Source organism: Aquarana catesbeiana, linkage group LG02 (genome assembly GCF_042186555.1).
Source record: "Aquarana catesbeiana isolate 2022-GZ linkage group LG02, ASM4218655v1, whole genome shotgun sequence".
Taxonomy (NCBI): Eukaryota; Metazoa; Chordata; class Amphibia; order Anura; family Ranidae; genus Aquarana; species Aquarana catesbeiana.
This window is the reverse complement of record NC_133325.1, coordinates 726,464,922-726,480,576: the sequence shown is the minus strand read 5'-3', so window position 1 is coordinate 726,480,576 and position 15,655 is coordinate 726,464,922. Positions and strand designations below refer to the sequence as shown.

The 15,655-nt window shown below is 39.2% G+C and overlaps 1 protein-coding gene across 4 annotated transcripts in view; it reads right to left on the bottom strand.

The window, feature by feature from the left end:
• The window catches only part of ROBO1 (roundabout guidance receptor 1), a 1,646,584-nt gene that overhangs the window by 49,116 nt on the left and 1,581,813 nt on the right, over window positions 1-15,655 (bottom strand). For all 4 annotated transcript variants that reach the window (XM_073617022.1, XM_073617020.1, XM_073617021.1 and 1 more), the window contains 2 exons: window positions 9,717-9,871; window positions 8,241-8,576 (listed from right to left, as the gene is read on the bottom strand). In XM_073617022.1, coding sequence (XP_073473123.1) covers window positions 8,241-8,576; window positions 9,717-9,871 — 491 coding nt within the window. The remainder of the gene's footprint in view (window positions 1-8,240; window positions 8,577-9,716; window positions 9,872-15,655) is intronic.

Genomic DNA, 15,655 nt, shown 5'->3' with positions numbered 1-15,655 from the left:
ATTTGCAAGTTTTAAACAATTTAAGCACTATTAGAGTATTTTTATCTGCATCAGAGCCTCAGGTTTTAATCATGTGCTTAAAAAAAAAAAAAAAAACATTGAAATCCATGCATCTGGCGCCCTGCATGTAGATTAGAGGCCGGGCGCATGGATTGGGGGACTGCTGAACACTGGTACATGTGCAGGAGAACTTGTTCTGTTGAAAAATAACAGACTTACTGGCCAGATCACCAGAAGAAAATAAAGGAAAGAAAGCCTGAAAAAGAAAAGTAATTCAGCCATCACATCTAAGAATTGGTAAGCTGCAATATAATCATTTTTTGCTTTTGGGTTTAATACCACTTTAAAGTCTGTTTTTTTCAGCACTTTTAAAAACGAGAAGGGGACATGCAAGTTGATTATATATTGTCTCAGTTAATTGCCCTTCCTTCCTAATTTGTAGTAGCATTCTTGTAAATTCGCCATGACTATCCTGAGCTGGAACAGTGGCGTTTTTAGTGAAACGCCATTGACTGGATAGTTGTACATTAAATCTATTATCTATTCACCATTTAAATGGGTCAAGCACATCCACTGTACTATGCTACCTAGTAGGAAGCACAGCATGCACATATAATGAACATATATAGATTTCCCAATATTTGAATATTATTTCTAAACACAAATAAGGTTTTATTTGTTTATAATGGCTCTTTTATTAAATTGCCACATCTATCGATTAAAGGTTCATGGAGCTCCAGTAACCATACTTCCAGCATTGTTCCTTGTTACTGCTCAGAAATATTTCCCCGCACTGTTTTTGTAATGAATAGAAATGCAGGTAGCTGCAAATAGCTTGCGCCTTCCTCACATAAAGGTCACTTGTGTTGAGCAGCAGAGCCGGGTCACATGAAATGAACCGCTGTGCAGCTGTGATAGGACACGGCCTTTTACTGGGGCACTTTCCGCTTTATTATGTGGTGACTCGCAGAAATATGTTTAATAGTTCAAAGCTGGCACTGATCTGGATCCTGGGGACACCGCTGTTGCAAATCATGTTATTAAAGTGGATTGCATGCTTCTATAGCCTGAAGCCCTGAAAAACTGACATACCTTTTTTTTTTTTCCCTTTACTTCAACATATTACATTAATGAAATACACTCTCTAAGAAGCTAAGATGAGAACAGTTCAGCTCAAGCTTGCAGAAGGCTGCTGACAGAACAAAAAGCGTGCAGTAATGTTGATATGATATATGTGCACATATATTATAATAGCAGTACTTAGCTCTGCAGTTATACAGCTATGTGTGTGTCACCATTGTGATATTATAATAGCAGTACTTAACTCTGTAATTATATAGCTATGCATGTGTGTCAAGATAAAAATTTACGGGTATTATAGTTTAGAGAAGAGTAACAGAATAATTTATTAAAATCTGAGATACGCCATTGCTATTAAATAATTAATGGGATTGCTGCAAGCAGCATACCTGTTCCCTACATACTGTGTGGGCTAATAATTGAAAGCAATTGTGCACACATTAGTTTTTTACTGATGTTAGTGGAGGCCCATGTCCCAACTAAGTAGCCCTTCCACCTTAGGCAGCAGCTTCCAGACACCTCTATTGTATATGCAGGATGTATTGCACATTCAACACAAATTGCACCTATTAGGTCCTGTGACCCCTGTTAAGATCTAATTAAAGTGGAAGTAAAACCACCTGTCGTTTTCAGCCAAGGAAGCTGCCATCTTGGCCTCTGTTTAATCTACAACTGCCATGATGAAGCACATGTGATCAGTTACGACACCAGCCATTGGATGGTTTAACAGCTTGGTTGATAGCACAACCAATGGGAGTGTCATATTTTCGGCATGTGCCAGAAATGTAACTGTTGTATGAATGGTTTTACTTACGCTTTAAAGCAAGTTAAAGGATAGCCAAAGCTTTTTCTGAGCTATGGATCACAGAAGGGCAGTTCATTCTGCCCTCCTGTGACCCATTTTGAGCTATTGGCTGATGTCACAGTGCCAGTCCAGGCTCTGAATAGATCCCGACCATATGGTCAGGATCCACCCAGATGCCTGGACTGGGAGTTGGCTCCGCCTCTCAGCAAACTGCTGTGAACCTAAACCAGCCGTTCCCACCCTCTCCATAGCCCAGCGCTCCAGTGAGCGCTGGAGGGGCAGAGCAGACAGTGGTGACTGACAGTCTGCAGCCCGAAGACTGAGATCTAAGTGACCAGTGGTGTTTGATTGCTCATTTCTCAGTCTTAGAGCCGGCAGGGGACAGATGCAGCATCGGCTAGATGCTGCATCCCTCTAGGTGAGTATAATTGTTTTTTAGTTTTTTTTTTTTTTACTTAAAACCATAGTTCTCTTTTAAGCAATTGCTTGATGTAAATAACTTTGCTGCAAGCAACATACCTGTTATCTATATACAGGCTAATAATTACCAACAATTACTCACATATTTGTTTTTCATTGATGTCAAGTGGAGGCAATGAATTAAGAGCCTTTGGCTACCAAGAAGATAACACAGACATTGGACTAATAGCACATAACATTAGATAAATTGTGTTAAAAGAGGTCTTAAAATGCATATCTATAAGCAAGTGAACAAGGCCTTCAAAGTTGTCTATTGGTTTTTAGACTGAACTGATCAATGCCCTGATACTAAGGAAACTTGCACAACCCTGATAAGGGGATATATACAGCATTAGAGAAAGTGTTCAAAATGTTCCCCGCTGTATTTGGCTAATCTGTTACTTGATTCAATCCAGGAACATTGGACATAAAGAATATGTGCTAAAAATTGTGTCTATGGTATGTTTAATTTCCCAAAAATGTGGAAAATTATTCAAGTAAAAAATAGTAGGGATTTGAGAGGCAATTTGAAGTTTGCTCTGCCAGTGATATATAGTTGTTATTATTATACAGATTGTATATAGCGCCGAGAGTTTGCACAGCACTTTACAATGCAAAGGGAGACAGTACAGTTGCAATACAATTCAAGATAAAAGGATTAAGAGGGCAAGAGCTTACTGTCTAAAGCCCCGTATACACGGGCCAAATGTCGGGAGACATCAGCTGGTTAAAAAAAAAATGTACCACATTCGGCCTGTGTGTATGTGTCAAAGTTATAACCTGGAAAACCAGCAGTCGACCAATTACTGATTAGCACTTTCAGCCAATAGCAGAGAGCGATGATCACCATGTTCTGGTGGGGGGGCAGTCAGAACACAACAGCTCAGAGGGGGAGATCACTGGACTAACCTCGCATTGTTAGTACAGCGGCTCCGACCGGAGCTGTCAGGTTTTTTTTCGTGCAACCCGCAGATTTGCACGAAAAAAACTGTAGTGTGTACCGGGCTTAAAAGAGAGGGGCAAGTGATACAAAAGGTAGTAAATGTGAGGGAAAAGCTGAGAAAGTACAATTTTGAGGTGGAGAAGGGATAGGCTTCCCTGAATAGATTTGTTTTCTAAGATGACTAAAGGCTGACAGAATAGAAGATAGTTGGATGGATACAGGTAGGAAGATCCAGACGATGGAAGAAGTTCTGGAGAAGTCCTGGGGGCAAGCTTGGGAGCTAGATAGCAGGAGGTCCTGGGAAGGACACAAAGGACAGCTTGGGTGATATTTTAAGATGAAGTTGGTGATGTAGCTTGGGGGAGGGGGGAAAAGATGTAGATGGCTTTGTATGTTGTAGATGGCTTTGCTATGTGTGGTGGAAAACTAACATTGCACATCACCCTAAACCCACCATCCTTACCATGAAACATTGTGGTGCCAGCATCATGTTGTCGGGATGCTTTTCTTCAACAGGGAAGCTGGTCAGAGTTGATGGGAAGATGGATAGAGCCAAATACAGGGCAATCTTAGAAGAAAACCTGTTGGAGTCTTCAAAAGACTTTAAACTGGGGCAGAGGTTCACCTTCCAGCAGGACAATGACCCTAAACATACAGCCAGTGCTACAATGAAATGGTTTAGATCAAAGCATATTCATGTATTAGAATGGCCCAGTCAAAGTCCAGACCTAAATCCAATTGAGAATCTGTGGCAAGACTTGAAAATTGCTGTTCACAGACACTCTCCATCCAATCTGACAGAGCTTGAGCTATTTTGCAAAGAAGAATGGGCGAAAATGTCACTCTCTAGATGTGCAAAGCTGGTAGAGACATCCCCAAAAAGACTTGCAGCTGAAATTGCAGTGAAAAGTGTTTCTACAAAGTATTGACTCAGGGGGGCTGAATACAAATGCACGACACACTTTTCACATATTTATTTGTAAAAACTTTTGAAAAACATTTATCATTTTCCTTCCACTTCACAATTATGTGCCACTTTGTGTTGGTCTATCACATAAAATCCCAATAAAATACATTCAGGTTTTTGGTTGTAACATGACAAAATGTGAAAAATTTCAAGGGGTGTGAATACTTTTTCAAGGCACTGTACTGTATCTATAATGACGTTATAAGAACAGCTTGGTGATAACATCATTCTTCCACAATTCTATCATCTCATATCCACCCTGCTGAAAGGCACATGACTCTGTCCTTGTCTAATCTATCGTCTGCTTTCAGTATGTATATATATATAGATAGATATATATCTATCTATATATATATATATATATATATATATATATATATATATATATATATATATATATATATATATATCTATAGATATAGATATATATATATATATATATATCTATATCTATACATATATATCTATATATATGTATAGATATAGAGATATATATATATATATATATATATATATATATATATATATATATATATATATATATATATATATATCTATACATATATATATATATATATATATATATATATATATATATATATATATATATATATATATACATATATATATATATATATATATATATATATATATATATATATATATATGTATGTATATATATATATATATATATATAGATTTATATATATATATATAGATCTATAGATATATATATATATATCTATAGATCTATATATATATATCTATAGATATATATATATATATATATATAGATCTAGATCTATATATATATATATATATAGATCTATATATAGATCTATATATCTATATATATATTATGTATGATACCCTTGTATCCACTTTAATCTCAATACACCAGTAATAAATGGGCTCACAACAGACACAGAGATTCAAATTGCCATATGTGTTTAATCAGAGGTTCACCATGGAGCAATTGTACAGTATCCTCCTCATGAATGAAATATCTTGTGTTTCATCTCCCAATCCCTCATCCACTATAACACTTAGATGGGATCTCACCATATTAATTTTCTTTTATTTGATTTTATTTCATCTGTGGCTTATTATTTGCAGTGTTAAATTCAGTTGCAAAGGTTAGGAGAGTGCTAATTAACTTTTTGACACTGTTAATCTCGATCTGCTGCATTTACATGTATAGTAGCTCGGCGGTTTGGCGTGACTCGTAGGAGACTGAAAAAAGCTGCGCCTGGTTATTAAAAAGATCTAAGCCTGAAATCCCAGAAGACTTCAACTTCTAATAAAAGTAATAACAAGAAGTGGCAAGCATGGAGCTCTCCAGCCAAACACTGGGGAATATATAGTTTCACTAATATGAACAAGACTTCCTACCATACACACACATTAAAAAACTGATGTGACTGATAATGTTAACAAAGTCCAGAAATATGTTACCGTTCAGAGGAGATGGAACAGAAAACATACAAAAATACAGCATGTAAATAAAACTTTTTTATGTGTTTTAAACAGACTACATTGTCCTATGGCTCCATTTCCATTTCCGTTAATGACTCAATTATTAAAGGGTGAGTCCACTCAAAATTATTGTAGATTTTGGTAGATTGTGGTGAGTTAAAGCTGAACTCCGGGTGCAAATACATTAATTTAAATGTATTCACAGTGGCTGCGTTTGATGGGCACAGTGGCTGCGTTTGATGGCACAGTGGCTGCGTTTGATGGGCACAGTGGCTGCGTTTGATGGGCACAGTGGCAGCAATTGATGAGCACAGTGGCTGCTTTTGATGGCACAGTGGCAGCAATTGATGGGCATAGTGGCTGCGTTTGATGGCACAATGGTGGAAATTGATGGGCACATTGGCTGCGTTTGATGGCACAATGGCTGTGATTGATAGTACAGTGAGGCTGCAATTGATGGGTTTTTTTTTTCCAGAATTTTCCAGTTCGTTTGCGCCCCCAAAAAATTTTGAGCACCAGCCGCCACTGCCATTCATCCTGAGCAAGTACAGAGAACAGGAGTGACCGGTCCTTAAAGAGAAACTGCAGTCTGCTCACATAATTTGTTAAAAAAAACTTTGTCATTCTGAAGCTTCCCTCCAACCACTTTGCATATTATTTTATACACACCTCCAGCTTTGCAGCTCTTATTGGCCCTCTTATGACTCATTCCCCTCCCTTCCTGGCAAACTCTCACAAGAGTGAGAGAGAGAGTTGTGCATGATGTCATAAGCCTAGGCTTTTTACCAGATAAGAAACAGGAAGTGGGCTGTATAAGGTATTTACTGGCAGAAAAAAAAATGTTTTACTATCCAAAGTTAAAACAACAAGGGCAGAAGATTTAATAGATGTAAAGATGAAAAAAATTACTGAAGTTCCGCTTTAATATAGGAAACTGCTGTGCAAAAGCAAAGTTCAAAAGTTGTTTTATGCTGGATTACTGTACAGATCTGTTCAAAAAGGACACCAAAATTTAGGTAAAATACACGTCTCTTGTACAGTATATAGCCAATATTTGTTTGGCCTGAAGTTCAGTTTTAAATTATCCAATGGTTTCTTGAACTTCTTGAAGACTCTGGTGGTAAAATACTACTTTCCCATGAATTCCCTAGTTACCTCCTACAATCTTTAATAGGTAGCATCGTTCTCTTTGTAAAATTCCTATTTTATGCTATATAAGGATATGAATAGAAGGAGTGGGCATACCCTAAGGCAAGGGTGTCAAGCTTAATTTCATTGTGGGCCTTGTCAGCTTGATGGTTGTCCTCATAGGGCCCATTATATCTGTAATGCCTAGTAAACACTGCTAGTTTTTCTTTTCGATCAACGAATAAAAAACTGACAGCTCAGGTTGGAGCCGCTGTACTAACAATCTGATGTTAGTACAATGATCTCCCCTGCTGTTCTATTGTGTTCTGACTGGGGACGAACCCCCCACCAGAACACTCTGGCCAGCGCTCTCAGCCTTTGGCTGAGAGCACTGATCGGTAGCTGGTTGGCAGACTTTTTAGGTCATACCCCTTCCACAGAATCAGCTGCAGTACACATGGGCTGAATATTGTCCGTTTTCTATTGAACTAGCCAATGCCACCCAACATTAGGCCCATGTGTATGGGGCTTAGAACTATATAAATGTATCAAGGGCTTTTTTTTTCCAAGAGCATAGGTGCAACCACAACCCCCTGCCAAACTGCATTAAATGGTGAGTGTGGCCAGTTTGCAAAGTGAGAGGACCTTAAAGGGGCAATACATATTAGGAATGCATTTTGTGCAGAGTTCAGGGATGCACTATGTACAGAGTGCTGAGTTAAGAGGTCCGGTACATGCTGGGTGCAGGGATCAGGGGTGCGCTATGTGCAGAGTGCAGAGTTCAGGAGTGCGCTATGTACAGAGTGCAGTTTCATAGGTGCCCTATGCAGAGTGCTGAATTTGGGGGTGAAATGCCCTGAGTGCGAGGGCCACATGAAATGGCCTGGTGAGCTGGGTTCGGCCCGCGGACCTGGTGTTTGACACCTGTGCCCTAGGGGATAGGAATATCCAGAAGATCAATGTGAGAAAGGAACAAAACCAGCTACTACATGGAAGTCGTCAGGTTACTCAGCCCACCTATAGCTAAAATATTGATTCTGGGTTGACTGTCCTTCAAAGTTTTTAAAATAACACTTGTATCCCATATAAACTAACAATCAGATTCCAAATTTAATATCTTAAATGTAGTGTTTAAATGCAGGCTTGGCTATTAACAGGCAACAAAGATGATTCTTAATTCACAAGATTTGATATATCATATCTCTATTGTCTTGTACTACAGCAACCAATAAGATTGAAGCCTACATAGAAAGCTAAGTCAGAGGGTGACAATTCGAAGCTGGCTGGTGGTTGTGAGCAGCATAAACAGTCCTTATTAAAACTGTATAGATAAACAAGGCCCCCCTCGCATCCCCAACATGCAAAATGAAGCTTTATCCTACCTTTATTGATTTTATTTTGCTCCATGATGCTGTACTGCATTGGGGCAACATCAGGCTTGTGTTGAGCTGATGGTTTCCAGTGTTTTTCATCCATGTCTCCACTTGATGAGTTGATGTTGTTGCTTATGTTTGATTGAATAAGCTGAGTGGTGGCATATGGAGTGGGCTGCCCTGCTGGGGGGACAAAACGTCCATCCTTCAGATTTGGACTGTTAAAGGTTTTCATCTCATTAATTTTGTTGCTTAAGTCCACATCACCATAGACAGCAGAATCAGGCACCATCAAGTTGGTCTGTTTGTTATCCAGTTGGTTGTTGTAGTTTGCTATGCAATCGGCTAAACCAAACACAAAATAAACTTAAAATACAAGAGTGGTGAGCTTTCATATACAACTATGAGTGATATTATCATCTTTAGTGGCAAGGCAGTAAAATAAAAGTGTAATGTTTTTCACTGGTTGGGATAATTGTGATGGCTGGGCCACTTATTTTGTTCTTTGCAGGAGTAATAATGAGAGCCCCAGGTAGTCGTACTTAAATGCTATCAAACAGTGAAATGAGAACAATCAAGAAAAAAAAAGAACCATTGTAACCGGGTCAAAGCACAATGAAAGTTCCAGTGCTTGTGCAAGGAGGAGCAGATAACATCCCATCCCATGTTCTCTGGGATTTGTCTATCTGTCTATAACTACAGGACGGACAGAACACAAATCCTGGATGTTTACCAGAATCATATTTCAACAGATCATATGCTTAATATGTATAATATATACACTGTGAGGTATATATAAAGGTTTGGTAGGCAGGAATATTCAGATCTTTATAAAAACACACTATATACATAGTCTTGGCATGTTATATACATGCCAATTACAAAAAAATGATTTGAAAGCTTCTATGAGGCCTGTAAGACCCAAAATTATACCAGATATAGCAAGTACAGTATATAATATCCAAATGCTACTCATTCTACGTTTTTGGCCTGAAAACATCTATATGTTTAACCTTGAATTTCTGTACCTCCTTGCTGATTAGAGGCAATTAAATCCCCAGCATATCATTTAAAAAGCACTTTAATATGTCTGATTCAGATTAACATTCCTCCATATAATTTTTCTGTGGTGGAATATTTAAAATGTTATACGTTTCCATAAAACTGGTGCTTTTCATTTACAATATCTGGCAGAGCTGCTTATGGGGACATTACCTGCGAAAAATTAAAATATGGGACTGGATTTTCATTTTACAAAGTGCCTATACCTATTAGAATGAAAGAATTTTCCAGTTACAATATAGAGATGCACAACTAAAAGGATTGAGATTTGGAAGGAGCATTGCAACTCCATAAGCATTTCATTAAACCCAAAAAAAGCACATGCTGTAACTCAATGCACCTCAGCAGCTGGGTTTGAGCTTAAAATAAGCTTTCTTGGCATTTATTCCACCCGTGCACAAGGACAATAATGACTGATCTTACCTGGTCGGCTGTAAGTGGCCAGATTATTATCACTGCTCCCATTCCCAGATGTACAGCAGTTAATGGGGCAGTCATTGTGGCTGTTCCCAGTGTTTGGCCAAGTATCAGCAAGCCATGGCTGGGTTGCAGGTTCTGCAATATTCAGGAGCCCCGGTCTGTAAAAGGTCAATAAAGAAAGATAAGTAAACACAAATAGAAAGCTGTTCCTAGTTTATAACAAAAGTTGAACAAATTAAAATAACCAATCTGTGTCCAAGACACTATTGACCTGGTCAAGCCTTGGTGGCCTTCTTACATGATGCTGTGCTTTATGTCCTTCACAAACACTGAAATAAGGTAAGGAACAAAAGCCATCTAAATGCAGCCCATATGACTGTTATGCCCAGAAGCATACATTTCTTCTCTATGATTGCAAAATGATAGGTACAAAATAGATCAAACATACAATTCAAGGATATGTGTCAGAAGTCTGGCATATATTGCGGAGCTACGTTTACATTTTGGAGTAGAAGGCCCATGGCCAACTAGCAGTCCTGTCAATTCGCTAGTGATAGGGTGAGTAAAAAAATCAGTGACCACTCATCTGTTTCTGTGCATTACTCCCTGGCTGGGGGGGAACAGCGAAGTGTTGCTCCATTGCTGCTGTCTCCACTATGAGCAAGATTATGGAGAGTTTCAGCCAGTAAAAGGGGCAACACTATAGGAACAAGTAAGTGTTCTGTTTAGCAATTATGTTGCTGGCACATTTCAGACAGAATGCTAATGGTGCCTAATGCCCCGTACACACGATCGGATTTTCCGACAACAAAATCGTGGATTTTTTTCCGAAAGATGTTGGCTCAAACTTGTCTTGCATACACACGGTCACACAAATGTTGGCCCAAAATTCTGACCGTGAAAACACATTGATGTACAATGCGTACGACGAGCTGAAAAAGGAAGTTCAATAACCAGTGCGGCTCCTTCTGCTTGATTCTGAGCATGCGTGAACTTTTGTGCGACGGACTTGTGTACACACGATTGGACTTTCCGACAACAAATTTTGTTGTTGGAAAATTTGAGAACCTGCTCTCAAACATTTGTGTGCAGAAATTCAGCAAATGTTCGATGGAGCATACACACGATCGGACTTTCCGACAACTAGCTCACATCGAACATTTCCCATCGGAAAATCCGACCGTGTGTATACGGCATAAGTATCACACACAGCTCTGTATTGGGATAGCATTCTAAAAGGAGTTTGAGGTCTTGCCGATTACACTGGTTCTTATCACCCCACTGCATCAAATGGCAACCTGAGCCACATCCAGGCTTGCAATTAAAAAAAACAAAAAAAAAAAAACAATAGTAAGCAAAAAGGCTTTCTAGGTTAAAACATAGATTTACAATTCATTAATTTTTAACCCGACTGTGAATAATAATAGAGGTATTTATAGCAGACTTTAGAAGCCTTGCATGACCTTCCCAAAAATGACTTGTAAAGTCATTTCTGACTATAAGTATTATCTGACGATTAAACAGACACTAGCTGATTTTATGAACACTTTAGGAAAGTGTAGAAATGAATTCCCACTTTACAGGTTGCATACAAAGCTCACCTGGGACCCAATTACAGGTCACATTTACTGGTAGCAGTAATGAAGGGGCGGACAGTGGACAGCATTCCTGTCTGTGTTAGATTTTTACTACATTGCTTTAAATGAGCTTTAAGTTTTATTTGTTTGACTTGGTTCACTTAGTTTTAAAGAACAAATACTGGCAATCTAGCAGCAAATACTACCTCTTGTCCCTGAATTTTATGGGGATGGCGACCGGCTATGTTTGGAACAAGCACATGAAATTTACAACAAGGCCCATAAATAAAAACCAGCATTCAGAAAAGCTGCAGGGTAGTCGACAGTGAAAAATCACGTTAGCAGTCATTTTTAAAACTGCGCAAAAAAAAATTGTCACCCAAAATATGACTAGATTTTTAGATCATTTTCATACAGTAGTGGTTGCTACAACGTCCATCCCTTATAAAGAGCCTTCTTCTAGGTCCAGACTATGAATGTGACAAGTTCACCCTTTGCCAGAAGTGAGGCAATGTCTGACAGCATCTGTGGGCTGCATAAATCTGCTACAATACGCATCAAACAACAAAGTCTACTATATCCTATGAGCTATCTGTCCACATAATTCACACCAAACCTGAACTAATGCAACAAATGGAAAATAGGTTGTTTTCTGCAGAACTTGTCCCACTACTGATCTATGTTGCACGTTAAAGTAAAAGGCTAGGTTCACACTAGTGTAGCTGCGATTAGATCACATTTTTCAGTGTGATTATGTAGTGCGACTTGGTTGCATTTTTTGATGTCAGAGCAGGGATAAATCACTGGTTGTTAGGAAGCCTGCAGGTGCTGTCTCCGTAAAGTGTTACTAAACCAACAACAGTAAAATTGGTCTGTATATGCAGTAAAGCATCCTTGGTATACCCACTGTGGAACCTAAGGCGTTAATCCTCTGCATTGTGTAAAAAGGATGTTTGATCCTGTCTTCTCTGATCCTCCCGTTCTGCCATTGTCTCCAAAACATGTCCAGATAAGACAGATTTACTGGAGTCAGGCTGCACATGCTCAGTTTGGTGTGTATTGCTTTTTTTTTATTTGGGAGGGTGCATGTAATCAGCACAGGGCCAATAAGCACTGTCCAGACAGAGGGTCCTGCATACTGATAGGACAGCCAGTGCAGTATGAAAACTCCTACAAGCTTTAACCAGGCACTGATAGAAGTCACAAGACTGCTATATACTGCTGATGATAAAAGCAATCAAGCAATGTATATTTACTAAAATGATTGCATCTCCATGTTCTGTGTACTGTAGGAGACCAGATATAGTGAATGTGGGGTCCTGGGTTTAGTAACAGTTTAACAACCAACACAAATCACAGCCATAAATGCACAATAAGGCGAATGTACATGCACTTTTGGTGCATCTCCATTGTAATCTATGGGGCACAAAATAACGCATCGCAGCAAAGTAGCACAGGTACCTTCCCCAAAGTCACATCACAGTTGCACTGCATTGATGTGACACTGAAATTAATCTGATTTCCATTGTTATGCGATTCTGTGTGACTGAAGTCGCATCTGAAATTGCACTAGTGTGAACCAGGCTAAATAAGCCTGTAGCAGTAGTAGCAAAAAAAAACTTTATGACCTAGTCCTTGTCTTGGCTAAGCTTTGTTACAGGCTGGTGAAGATTGTGTTTTACTGTGAAAATAAGGTGTTTGATACTCTTATTGCAATAAAAAAAAAAAAAAAATGAGAGAAATGTCCTATCAACGGCTTGAACAAGATACAATCCAGGCACAAATCAAGGCAGTTATGCCTCAGTACAATTAGTTGTACAGGTGTAACAGATAATGAGAATACGCCAGCATGGCAGATACCACAAGCAAGCTCATTAAGAAAAGACTGAAATCCCAATAGCAGCTTAATATGCTGGCCCCAACATCCCAAGGTTAGCACTTGCAATTGCTGAAAGCCTTATCAGCAACTCAAATTGCCATTTGATGTTCTTCATGGGCTACCCAAGGTTCCCACACTACACCTATACAGGTTCCTCAAGGATTCTCAAGTTTCACTGCATGCACACTGCAGAAGCTCAATAGAAGAAAAAGGACTGACATATTTAAAGATTTTCCATTGCCTGTCCTTCACCTATCACTTTACTAAGCCAGGATGTGGCCGCAGCTGCCAATAGAATAGAAAAGAGGAAGAACTTGGCCCCCAGCCTACTGAGTAGCCAATATCCCAGTCAATCCCGCTTTGGACTCCTTGGGGTTGATTTACTAAAGACAACTTCACTTTGCACCGCAAGTGCACTTGGAAGTGCAGTCCCTGTAGAACTGAGGGGAAGATCGAAATGAGGGGAAGCTCTGCTGATTTCTATCATCCAATCATGTGCAAGCAAAAATGCTGATTTTCATTTTCTTTGCATGTCCCCCTTAGATATACAGAGACTGCACTTCCAAGTGCACTTGCAGTGCAAAGTGGAGTTGCCTTTAGCAAATAACCCCTCTGTTTTTTTTTCTTTTTTGTAGATGATAGGTTCACTTTAAGTGAACGGCCTTAGGCACTTTTACGCCAGCGGCATCCTTTCAGAATAAAGAATGTCTGCTTGGTTTACAAAATCACTTCTATGGAAGCATTTGTCAGTAAAACCCAGCTCTATAAAAAGGGCAGAAATCATGTAGTTTAAATCAGTGTGATATATGAAGGAAGGCTTGACAGCAGCCAGGTCAGGAGAACACACAAAAAAGCAGAGATTTGCCCTTTTAATCATCTTGAACTTCATTCATGTACATTTACGTCCAGAATAGAAAGCGAGGGCCCTCTGAATACCATGAGCCACATATTATTGTTAACATTTCTATATACTGTCTAGTGTTTTGGTCAATATGAACATTTGTCATAATTAGGTAGAATATCCAATAAATGGCAACTAACAACCAAAAATAGCAAATATTATAATATAATACAAATATAATACAGCATCAGTCAGTAAGGCTCCATTCACACTTGAGCAAATAGATTTACTGGCGTTTTTCAGGCATTTTTTAAAGATTTTTTGCAGCTTTTTACAAGCTTTTTTTTTTTTTAAAGCATTTTAGAAGCATATTACAAGCATTTTACAGCTTCAGGCATTTTTGTTTAGCCAATAGAAAGCACTAGGGGAGGAGAGGGAGAGGAAATTAGGGGTGGAGAGCTGCCATTTGAGCAGAAAATGAGCAACAAAGCGCTCATAAAACGTAAAAGTCAGGCGTTTCTATTGAAGTCTATGGGGCCAGAAACACTTGTAATCTGCCAAAAAAAAAAGCTCACTTTTCGCTGTACTTTTTTGAGCTTCAGGCATTTTGCTTCAGGCTACAGAATGCTCAGATGCAAACAGGGGCCATTGAAATGAATGGGATTTGGCTTGTTGAGCGTTTTAGAGCTACAAGCTTTAAGCAGAAAATCGCTCAGTTCTAATGCCCTGTACACACGACCGGTTTTTCCGTTGGATTAGTTTCTGTATGTGCAACGTTTCAAAGAACTAGAATGTGGGGAAACGTATGTATATTGGAGAGAAGTCATTGTTGGCCCACTTCTGCAACTGCTAATTGCTACCTGTGTCTGACTTCAATGCTTTAAAATATAACAAAAGGCAAAACTTTTCTTTTTAGTTTTGGACAGAAGGAAGAGGGTCTGTCTGTGCCCCCATTAGGGAGATTCACCCTCTCTATTTGTCCTGTTTACCATTATCATTGGGAGTGAAAGTGAAAGAAAATCCCAAATTTTTGGTTGTCCCCATAAAAGTAATAGAGGGGAAATCTTCCAATGGGGACACTATGGCCTGGAGGTCCCCAATGGATTACCTTAATTTGTAGAGATTTGTTCTCTTTCCTGTTTTGGCTATGGGACAGGAATTGAAATTTAATCTCCCAAATGGGGCACTGGGGCACAGATGGCAAAAAATAAACAAACAGGGGTTATAATCTTTCCTTACTCTATCCAAAATGGAAAAAAAAAAAAGTTTTGCCTATAGTTCTACTTTAACCGCTTGCCGACCAGCCGCCGTCATTATACTGTGGCAGGCCGGCTCATTCCCGCGAATCACTGTAGCTGCACTTCGCTCCCTTCAACAGCTATAGCAGGCGCTGCACGGCGGGGGAGCTGACAATGTCCGCAAGCCACCTGCGATCGCTCCACAAGAGAGCCAGAACAGGGATTTGTCAATGTAAACAAACAGATCCTTATTCTGTCAGGGAAGTACAGAGTGATGATCGCCTGTTCCTAGAGATCAGGAACAGTGATCTCTCTGTACTCCCAGTAAGTCTCCTCCCCCAAAAGTTAGAAACACCTCCCAGGGAACACATTTAACCCCTTGATTGCCCCCTAGCGTTAACCCCTTC